The 12,003-nt window shown below is 36.6% G+C and overlaps 1 protein-coding gene across 1 annotated transcript in view; it reads right to left on the bottom strand.

The window, feature by feature from the left end:
• Positions 1-12,003, bottom strand: part of LOC126235993 (esterase E4-like) — a 64,414-nt gene that overhangs the window by 21,310 nt on the left and 31,101 nt on the right. Inside the window, exons 4-8 of the mRNA XM_049944989.1 lie at positions 11,782-11,967; positions 7,334-7,518; positions 4,947-5,121; positions 3,532-3,707; positions 415-562 (exon numbers count right to left, since the gene is read on the bottom strand). Of these exons, the coding sequence (XP_049800946.1) occupies positions 415-562; positions 3,532-3,707; positions 4,947-5,121; positions 7,334-7,518; positions 11,782-11,967 (870 nt within the window). The remainder of the gene's footprint in view (positions 1-414; positions 563-3,531; positions 3,708-4,946; positions 5,122-7,333; positions 7,519-11,781; positions 11,968-12,003) is intronic.

The following is a 12,003-nucleotide window of genomic DNA, read 5'->3' as shown; positions in this document are numbered from 1 at the left end:
GCATTGAGTAGGCCACTTCTCTGCCATACACCATCAGGTGATTAAGGAATGATACATGTATGGTGGCCATGAGTGAGGAACACAAAAATAATGCTTTACAATTCTCTTATGAATATGAAATGTTGGTATAGTAATGCAATTTAGCTGCTGAATAGATAAAAAAAATCTACTCATGAAGTGACAACTGGAGAAAATACATATAAAGATTTGAAATTTGCAAGATTTCAAGGCCAGTGGCTCTTTCTTCTGGCAGAAGGGCTGAAGGGAAAGGAAGAGGGATGAAGGAAATGAACTGGTGGTGTGTGATAAATGGTGAGAGTTCAGAAAATTCATCCAAAATCCTGGGTCAGGGGTTTCTCTGCTGGCTTTAAATTTCTTTTTAAATTAGTGTCTGCTAATGGAGGAATGTCTTACCATACGGAGTTTGTGTTCCCGGTAAGTATGCCCAGCTGTACCTGCCCTGGTAAACAAAATGGTAATAATATACAGGTGCTGTGTTCCGCCGAGACACTAGCTTGGTTGCACGATCCACTGGGAATATCACAATGATGTCAGAATATAACTGCAAAAAAGAATATAAAAATAAGTTAATGCAGAAACAATCAAAGAATAGTCTTAAAAGACAGAATACAAGTAAGTGAATCAGATAATATAAGAGTAAAGAAGACCACTCACCGAACAGCAAAAGCATGAGTCATCAACAGGCACACACAAAAGAGAAAGAAAATTTCCTAGCTTTTGGAATAAATACAGTGTTGAATAAGAGTACACTCACACACTTGCATTTTGGCTGGTGGAGTAGGGTGCCATGGAGGTTGTGCTGGGTTGACCCTAGTGAAGGGCTCAGTGAAACCCTTGGCACAAACTAAAATTACCTAAGCACCTTGTCCAAAAAGAGATATCCCATGCCTTGTCTCTCCAACCACCTACCATCTCTTGTATACCCCCTGTCCTGCCACAAAAGAGCACTCCTCTCATGACATAGTACCACCCAGGAGTGTAGCAACTGAAACATACTCTCTGCTGGGGTTTCACCTACCTCTAATTATCCCCACTGTCCTCTCCACTATCCTCCCCACCCCTTCAACAGTGGTATTCCACCATCCACCAAACCTATGCAGTTTCCTTGTCCATCTCTAGTCCACCCCTGTTCCCAGTCCCTTGCCTCATAGCTCTTATCCCTGCAATAGACCTAGATGTTAGACCTGTCCCATACATCCTCCCACTACCACCTTCTCCAGCCCTGTCACTGGCCTCTCCTACCCCATCAAAGGTAAGGCTACATGTCAAAGCAGCCATCCTGAGCTACAAACTTAGCTGCAAATTCTGTGGCATTTTCTACGTGGGCATCACAACTGACAAGCTCTCTGTCCACATGACTGGTTACAGCCAAACTGTGGCAAAGAGAAAGCTGAACCACCCAGCTGTTGACCATGCTGCCCAGCATAATGTACTTTAATTCAGTGACTGCTTCGCAGCCTGTGCCATTTGGATTCTTCCTACCAACACCAGATTTTCTGAATTTTGCAGGTGGGAACCCTCCCTACAACATATCCTTCATTACTGCAGCCCTCCTAGCCCCAACCTTAGCTAGTCTGTATCCTCCCCCCTACCTACCCCATTCTGTGTTTCCACTCCAGCACTATACACACCTTCTATCCCACCTGGCAGTGTTTTTCCCTTCTCTGCTTCTCTCTTCTCCCCTATCCATTTGCTCTTCCTTGTCCCCCAGCACAGCCTCTTGACTCTGCACTTAGAAACCATGTCCTGCCCCACCATTGAAGTACATGCTCCCAAAGATAGCACGGCATCATCCCCTCATCGCTACCATGTTGTCCCAGCAAATTGCTGCTCACATCAGATGCATTCTCAGACTACAGTTGGGCCCCGGCATCCAGAGAAAGTAGTCATGCATTTGTGAGTTGTGTTTGTGTGAATGTGTGTGTGTGTTTTCCATTTTGAAAGAATGACACTTTTGTTTGAAAATGTAAAAGTTTAGCAGTCTTTTTTTATTGTGCCTGTCTGTGACTCAGTCTCTCCTCTGTGTGATGAGTAGCAATACATTATTTTCATATATTGTTGTTTTTCCATCGTAGGCTTTCCATTGTTTGAATGGAAGACAATACATAGATTTGCAGCAGTAGGCCACGGAGTGGTGACCCCAATAATGTCCAACCTTCATATTCTTACAGAAACATGGCTAAGAGACACAGATGGTGTGCAGCTGCTTTTCAGGGAGTAGCTTTCATTCAGAATATATGGCACCAGACAAACTGTCCAGACCAGCAGCATCATTTATTGAGTTGTTTGATATTCTAAGGAAAATGTTGGCAAAGATAAGGCCATTATGCTTGAACCTCCCCACACAGCCAAATACCAGAGATATAATAGGTTTTCGCAAATATACCTGCCAATTGCCATCCATATATTCTCAATTTGTAATACTTAAAACTCTTTTGATTTTTCAGTGCCTTCCACAGTACCTCGTCTTTCCTTCCCTTTCCACCCTGTTGTGTTCTCAGTTTTTCTGTCTGTCATAATTTGTTTTCGTAACTAAAAAATTTTCTTTATTTTTCTTAATTGTCTCTCCTCCCCTCCTCTTCTGCACTTTTTGTTTAAAATATTCTGTTAATTTTTTGCCCCAATCTTTCCTTCTACTCTGTGATTTCCTTTGAAGCTCAGCTATCATCTTACATTACATGCAGCCCATTATAAGTATTTTGGAATATAAATCTAAATTTGTAGTTTAGTAGAAGACATATTTAAGGGTGTCCATTAATTCTGCACAATTTATTTGATGATTGCCTTTGTATGCTTCATAAAGGTGCAAACGCACTTCATGATATCTTATAACATCTGAATCTATCTGTCCTAATATAGACTCAATCACCAAACTTGTAAATGAGAGTTAGGCATTTTTCCTTAATATATGAGTTAGTAAAAAGAACAGATGACCCACTGGGAAATGAAGCATAATATATACACATGTCCAGTTTTTATGTTCCTGAAGAAACGTGGCACATACATCTCTCCATGGGATAGGAATTCTGTTGTGGTCACTTTAAAGGAATTTTCCATTTTTCCGTATAAGTCAGTAAATGAAACTATGGAAGAATTAAATCAGAGGAGACAGATGGGGTCCGAAGTGCATTTTTACAAGTACTTAGTTCAAGTCCAATATAAAACCTTCTGCACCACCTCACATGGTAGAATCTTAAAAACACATTATAGTCTACTGTTACTTCTGGTTTGTTCACTGTGTACTATACCTTTCTTGTTAATTGGTTGCAACAGTTTTATTCTTGTACATCTATTTCACAACTTTATTTCCCTATGATGAAGGAACCCTAAAAAATAGACATTCTATTATTTTTGCTATTTTATGTATCTGTCTCACAGCACCAGCAGATGTCCTTCTGTCTCTCAGATTCTGTTGTTAATATTCAATTTTATTTTCATTTTGATTTCTTTAAACATAGTACCAACTTGACCTCTGCCACTTCTCATAATTAAATTTGCTGCGTTACTTACTTGTCCAAGAGCAACTCCAGTCTCATTAGCTGTTTGTCTATCATTAAAGTAAAATTCCTTTACTTGCTGAATCAATTCTGCTAGCTCTGTAGCATTTCTGTCTTGGAACAGACCAGTTAAAAGTGCTGTCACATAACTATCTACTGCGGACTGTGAAAAATTGCCTTCGAGAGTTTCTGAAATATTAAGAAGTACCATTACAATGACATAGTTGTTGCAATATCTATAGATGAACAAGAAAATCATTTTCAACTACCATTCTTTGTTTCTTTTTCTCTTTCTGGTTTTTTTCTCTCTTTTAAACACATCTGCTCATCCACACACACACACACACACACACACACACACACACACACACACACACACACACACACACATTGATATTTTCATAGTGGTGGACAGACTTAGAACTTACAAACAATATTGCTGCCTCATTTAATGTACATGCACTAACATCACACAAAAAGCTTTTAGAAAATGTTACATATTCCTGAATTTTTGCAAAGCATGTACCTTCATATACTTTGAAGCATCTGGCTCCTAGTTGTATGCTGTATTTCATCTCCTCAGAATACTTATTGAAGGAGCTATATTAAGGCTGTGGGAGAAAATGCTTCTCTATTCAGACAAACTTTTTCTCTTTGCAGAATTTAGAATAACACATTTGATTGTTTGTTATGATTTTGTCAAGAAATGTAATCACATAGGTCAGATAAGATCTGGAAGGTAGATTCAAATTTAAGGCCCAGGAAGTAATTGGGTTTTGTAAAACCTGTAAGCAAGTGAGTTAACATGGTGGTGCAAGAAGTTCTTTCCCGCTAGCTTCCATTGTGTGACACACACAATGGTCAACTTTGACAGATTTCATTGGAATCATTCTCAAAAGCTTAATTAGGCATAATCCATCATACCAAATTCCAGTTACTGCCCTCTTGTCTATAAGTATGGCTTTTCTGGTAAAGAAAGTGTTGTCCATACTCCCTGCCTCCTTCACCTTTGAGTATAGTGGTGGAATCTCCGACTCCTACTTTATCTTCGTGATGGATTGATACATCCATCTTTCATTAACAGATATATTGTTGAATACTGACTCTTACTTAAGCCAATCCATCTTTCATTAACAGATATATTGTTGAATACTGACTCTTACTTAAGCCAACCAAACAGAAATCAAAATAAGAGCATTCTGTTGCTTGCTTTGGTCTTTTCTATCCACTGACAGATATTTCAGATGGCTAATTGTTCAAACCCAAGATTAAATACCTGTGGTGGTTAAGGCATCAACCACCCTCTCCTCAGTCTCTACCCATAAAACTAGTATTTTGGATGTAGCCATTTCCATGTGCATGGACTTAACATCTCTTCCACTTATTATTATACTTATGTGTAAGTGAACCATGATACAGATTACTAACGTATTGGCAGCCAGGTGAGTTCATCTTTGGTTGATCCACTTATCAAAGGAATTTGAGCAAAATTCCCTTTAAGGAGCTGTTCTGTGACATCAGCTGTTACAAATCTTTCAGCTCCATCTCCAAGATCTTGCTCAACGACGTAACCAAATGCACTTGGGGTACTGCTGTTCCATTGCTAGAAATACAAAACGGAATGCTATAATTAATAGCTAATAATTTCAGTTGTTTAGCTATTACTAAACAGTGCACTTGCAATGAGGGCTCAAATTTATGACTCAGTTTCCAAGTGAGTAAGGGAGGCACTCCAAAATAAATGCACACCACTTTTTTTCAAAAATTTCAGCTTTTTGTTCTATGTTCTTGCTAATTACAGAGGTCATAGAAATATTTCTCGTGCTTGTATGCAAATTTATATCAACTCATTTCTGCATACCACACAGCTGTAGATGACTGCTTCATTTGATGTTTGTTTGAAGCAACATTCTGTTAGGGAGTTCCTGTGTTATGAGAATGAGACAGTGACAAATATTCACAAGACACTGAAGAAGATGTATGGGGATGTCACTGTTGATCACACTACAGTTACGGTAGCTGTTGGGCAAGCAGATTTTCTGTTGAAAGCAGACACTCCAATACTTGAGACCTCCCACATGGCACCAGACTGAGCAATGCACAGACTCCTGACAGTGTACAGCTTATTCATAATGTGATTTTGGCTGACAAATGTGTAACAGTGAGTGAACTGTCAATCCAAGTGGGAATAGGAGAAGCAATTGTGTGTCAAATATTGTGACACTTGAAGCTGAAAAAAGTTGGTGCCAGGTGGGTCCCGAGGATGTTCATAGATGTCCACATAGAAACACAGAGGACAATATGCAGCAAATGCTTGGAACAGTGCAAGAATTCTTGAGATGACTTCCTTGTAAGAATTGTGATGGGATATGAAATGTGGTTGCATCACTGTGAACTGGTAACAAAATGGCAATCAATGGAATAGCATCATACAAACACACTGAAGAAGAAGAAATTCCAAACTGCACCATCAGCAGAAAAAGTAATGGCTACTGTGTTTGTTGATTCAGAATAAATGTTGCTTGAGGACTCTTGCTACAGAGAACTGCTATCAGTTCTGGCACATATGTGGCAACCCTTGAAAAACTATAAGTTCAAATATGATGTGTTTGACAATGTCAGAAGAAACACAATGTTTTCTGTTGCATAATAGTGTCTGGTCAAACATCAGGGAGCAAACCACAGCTCAGATCACAAAGCTTGAGTGGGTGACATTGGAACAACCATTCCACAGCCCTGATCTGGTACCATGTGATTGCTACCTCTTTGTTAAATGGAAGGAGTCCTTTACAGAATGAGATTTGAAGATGATGATGCCCTCATGAAGGCCGATAAACAGTGGCTCAGAAGTGTTGGTCCTGAGTTCTGCTGTGCAGGTGTACAAACCTTAGTTCCATGATGGCATAAGAAGTTGACAGGGATGGAGATTATGTGAAAAAATGACACTTTGTCTCTGAATTGTATATCAACATACTGTAAAAATATCAAAGGCATGGAATATAAATTGGATGTTTAAAAAACACTGCATCTCTTTTGAAGCGGCCCTCATATGCAGGACAGGGTATATACTGAGTACAGAAAAAGTAAAGTCTGTGTCCTGCGCCCATGACAAGGCTATGGGCCAAACTGTAGGTAGAGTAAAGACTTTTGCCTCATCGACAGAAGGATAAATGGACCTGGAGCCATGAGGAGTGAGGAAAATGCCCCACTGCTATTGGTTTAGCATATGTCACTATCTTCTTCACAGAAGCATAATGACATGACATGTCCAAAAATGTACATATTGGATGTGATTATTATTAGCACTGGACCAATTGATAATTTACACTAAATGAATCACACTTATCTCCACAGACACATTGTTGTGCTAGCAGTAATGAACATACAAAAAATACTAACTATAGTTTGTAAAGAAGTTACATATAGTACATTAGACATCAGTCAAGCGAAATACTAAGTAAGTTTTGATAATACATTTCTTATACTTTACATAAATGTATGGCCAAGTCCTAATGATTTATAATATCCATAATTTTGTAAGCTTCTGAAGGTGACATATTAAACTGTTGAAAGTGGTAAAGCAAAATAAAAATATCTCTGCAACTGATGACTGAATTTTATTCTGATAAATATACTACAGTTGCTGAGGAAATAAGAGCTACGAATAAAATTGTACTACATATATTATATGAAAAGCAGGTGGCATAATCCTCTGCAATCTGGAGTACTTTAACTGTTAATTGATATTAACAAATAACTGCCACCAACTTTTTCTTATGCATTTTTATCGAAACAACAAGTAATAAAGTGCTCACGTATAAAATTGCTGCTGATTCTGCAATTTCAAAAGCATCCTTTCCTTTCAGGCAGTTAATAATCTCTTCTGAAGTTGTATCAGTGCAGTTCACCAACCTTGCTTGCAGTCTGGCTTGCCCCAGTGGGTCAGTAATGCCTTTTGTCAAATCAGCACCACTCATTGCCATACCTCGGTGGAAAAGGCCTGGGGGAAAAACAAGAAGTATGTAGATAGTTGCTACCTGCAGCCAATGGTTTTCATTTTAGAAACCACAATTTTACATTTCTCACACAGTGAACTGCAAGCCTGTATAATCAAGGACAGTCAATAAGGATTCATATTCAGAGTAGATTAAAATACAGGTTCTCCAATTGCTCTGGTAACATCCCTATATTTTCTGCTTGATGAAATTTGTTTTTGGACAACAATCATCTATTAAATTACAAATTTATTTCAAAAGGAATGTTTTCCAGTTTGTTATTATTCAGATAGCAATTCATCTTTAACTGATTCCTATGGTGCAGTTGGCTTTATAAAGGAAAATTTTGACTTCACTTGCTGAAACATTGACCTATATTGGGTTAAAGTAATATCTATCCTAATTACAGAAATGTGTTTGATTCCATCTACTATGTAAAAATTTGGAAAATAATTTAATTCAAAGAGAATACCATATACATCAAAGTATAACTATTACTAATGCTCATATTGCTTTCTAAAAAGTAAGACCTGATAATAAATATTTAAAAATGTACTTGAATTACTGAGTAATACAATGCAATGTGGGTTAATTATATCATGTTATTAACTGAAAATACATTCACATAAACTATATGAAATATGTCCATTTATATAACTTTGAAGTATTGGTGTAAATAAACTCCATCTTAGACCATATATAGAACTACGAAACAAAGTAGAGTGGAAACTGTATGGTGTTCATAGAAGCAACAAGTAATGCTCTATACATAATTGGGGCATAATAGCATTTTTGACTAGGAATTTTGAATTCTATTCAGCAAACTGTCATTTGTTAAGGATTATTAAAATTATTTACAATGTTTGTGGTTAAAATACTGCATAAGAATAGCATGACAGTAAATATTTTTGTTTGACCTGCAGTGGTTTCAGTGTATTAGGTTTTGGACAATCATCACTGATCCACTCATTAGTGAATAAATGCTAGTAAAAGGAAAAGGTTACCTAATGTGTGCTTTTACATTTATGAAAAGCTTTATTGTGAAATGTGACATATACTTAATTGTCAAAATTCTAGCACTAATCAAATAATGAAGTTTAGAACATGATTAGGTCAGAATATTAAAATGTCATTTATGTATGCTAACCCAGAGTGAGCAGAATATTTTAGTCAAACTGATTAGCACAACTATGTATGACATAACAACTAAAATGATCTGTAGCAAAGGAAAATGTCATATGACATCAAGTATACCAAATTTTTTTTCCATAAAATTTCAAGCAGCAAGTTACTGACATCTGGCAGTTAACCCGAAATTTTATGGGACAATTCATATAACATTTTTAAATGTCACCTTTAAAATCTTTGCATTCTAATAATTTACTAACATACAAAAATTGTGCTAGACTTTTCCTTTCAGAGTTCTACATTACCACATTAGCAAGGAATCTTCTGCTTGCATTTAGCCCCAGAGATAGCCGAGTTTGCCACTTGGCATCTTGCACCATATACAGTGGTATAGGTTACGTGTCTCTCAGGCAGTCATGTGTCTGGTTTCTAATTAATTCATCTGATTTTTAGTAGAAGGGAATTGATGGATATCATAGATATAACTTTAAAAACATCCTTTTATGTCCATTACTTTTTATCCTATCATATTTGTTGAAGTGCAGGATTAAAATATTTTAAACAATTCAGGAAGTATTTCTGTAACATCACCCTTTTTAGTGATCTACATTATAACTTTTGCTTTTATGAAAATATTCATTGGTTAACTGCATAAGATTTCCAGCTTATTATTATAATCATATATTTCTATTTAAAATGTTCCAAGGTACTTTCTCCTTCAGAAATCATTTTACAGTGTCAATGGGGAAATAATACAGCCAACCAGCTGCAAATAATTTTTAATACATAGACCTAGGTTTTGACGCCTCTAAGTATGTCTTCATCCGAATGGAATTTTAACACACATAAAGTTACATTGTGAGCAGGCAATAGTCAAAATTATAAGCAGACATGCTCAAATCAAAAATGAAAACTGTTCCAGCATTTGGTACGTATACCCTGTAATGAAGAACATCAAAGTCTGATGTTGTTCATTACAAGTTAAATGTACCAAATGCTTGTAATGTTGACTATTGCATTTGTAACTTAACAGTTGTTCAAATTTCATTCTGACAAAGACATCCTTACAGGTGTCAAAACCTAGGTCAATGAATTAAAAATTTGTTGAAACCAGTTGGCTGTTTTATTTCTCCATTGGAACTTGTATACAGTTGCTGAGAGATAGCCATGTTCAAAACTGTAATTTTACAGTGTGTTTATCTGTCTTAACAGTGATGACTAAACTCCAACTTGCCACTGGCTCTCCTCCATTCTTTCAAATTATACAGCTTTGTGTTGTTCTGTGAGGCATTATCCAGGTTTCAGTCTAGAACATAATTTTAGCTTCTCAGATACAATGAACACAGTGTATGTTCGTCACAGAAAAATAATTAATTAATTTGAAGAGTAAAGATAACAACTCACTGAATAGTATTATTCAGTAAGTTGATACTTTCACTTCTTAAATCATTTACATTATTTCACAACTCTCCAATACCACGGTAAATGACTGGGATATATTAATTGTCTATTGGAATATTTTCATATCCTTGAAAAAGAGAACCAGTACTAATAAAAATATTCCATATTATTGCTTACATACTCAAATAACACATAGACCCAAATCAGGTACCTATCTCTCTCAGTTGAAGTACAATGCAGTGATAGTATATGGTACAAATAAAAACCAAAAATGACTATAATTTCATGTGATATATTGAGAATGTAATCATTATACAATTCCTCAAGTAGTTGTAATGCTGAAGATGAATATTTCTTGCAGACTCCAAAACTAATCAAAATGGAAAGTTCTGGTATAATGTAAATACTTAAGGAGTAAAGGAGACCACTAACTGAAAAGTAGGATCATAAAATCATCAACAGGCACACTCAAAAAAGAAAAAAAAACTTGAAGGCTTTTGGAATTAATCCATTCTTGTGCTAGAGTACAAATACCCACACAAAACACACATACACACACACACACAGAGATATGCCAGTGTTGTTGATCACAAACCTGCATAAAACACACTATGTGTATGTATGTGTTATGTATTTGTACTCTAGCTCGAGAAAAGATTCATTCCAAAAGCTGGCAAGTCTTCTTTCTTTTTTGTGTATGCCTGTCAATGACAACACTTCTGCTTTTAACGTCTAAAGATTCCAAATCTAGTTTAGGAAACCCCAGAAAAGAAGCAGCCTCCTTCTGCTGCAGATAGTCTGCTGTGTGTGTGTGTGTGTGTGTGTGTGTGTGTGTGTGTGTGTGTGTGCGCCTGCATGCATGTGCGTCTGCATGCGTGCGTGCGTGCAGGCACATGACTGTTTGTGTCAGTATGCAACTATCTTAAACAAGCATCTGCCATTTGATGTCGGAAAATCTGACATAATTTACAAACAGGAGCTTAACATGTTATGACTTTTCAATAAAAGAAGATTAGGATTTACTGCTCCACTGATGGCGAATTCATTAGAGATCAGTCACATGTTCATAATAGGGAATTGCGGGGGAGGAAACTGTCTATGTCCTTTTTCAAGGAACCAATCTGGAATTTAGGGAAAATCTAGATTTGCATAGCTGGACAGGCAATTGAACCACCAACCTTCTAAATATTAGTCCAGTTTCTTATCACTGTCACCTTGTTCAGTATAATTTTACAATGTTCTTGAATATAAATAACATTTCAGTTCCAACTTAAATCTGCTAGCACATTATTATAATTTTTCACATGCATAAACCAAACAATTGTAAACCATGTAAAAATAAGATCTCTCTTTAAAAAAGTTCATCTTGTATAGCAGTCTCTTGCCTACCAGTTCTTGTCAATTTGAGTGTTATTTTTCATTGTATATATAAAAAAAGTTATGTTAACAGTGAAGTACAATGAAAAATATAGATTACTGCTCACCGTAAAGATGAAATGTTCAGTTCCAGACAGCCACAATGAAAAACTGTTACACATTTAGCTTTTGGTGTGACAAAAAGCTAAATGTGAACAAAAGCTAAATGTGCAACAGTTTTCTTATGATGTCTGTCTGCAATTCAATGTATAATCGTTACGGTGAGTAGCAACCTAACCTTTTCATAATACTGTTTATATTACCTGCACAATTTCCAGTCACACTGTACTTTAGGTGGATATTAGTGTGGAACTTTGACATACCTCTGGACATTGGAGACAGCATATGCAAATACACACTGATGGACCCAGCACTATAGCCAGCAATAGTTACACTGCCTGGGTCACCTCCAAATAAAGCAATGTTTTGCTGCACCCATCGAAAAGCCATCACTTGATCCTTGAATCCATTATTTCCAGGAAGAACTGAATCTCCGGTGCTCAGGAATCCTGTGACATAACCAAATATACAGGTTTACATTTTAT

This window comes from Schistocerca nitens, chromosome 2 (assembly GCF_023898315.1).
Source record: "Schistocerca nitens isolate TAMUIC-IGC-003100 chromosome 2, iqSchNite1.1, whole genome shotgun sequence".
NCBI lineage: Eukaryota > Metazoa > Arthropoda > Insecta > Orthoptera > Acrididae > Schistocerca > Schistocerca nitens.
The sequence above is the reverse complement of the archived record's forward strand: the minus strand, read 5'-3'. Positions and strand labels throughout refer to the sequence as shown.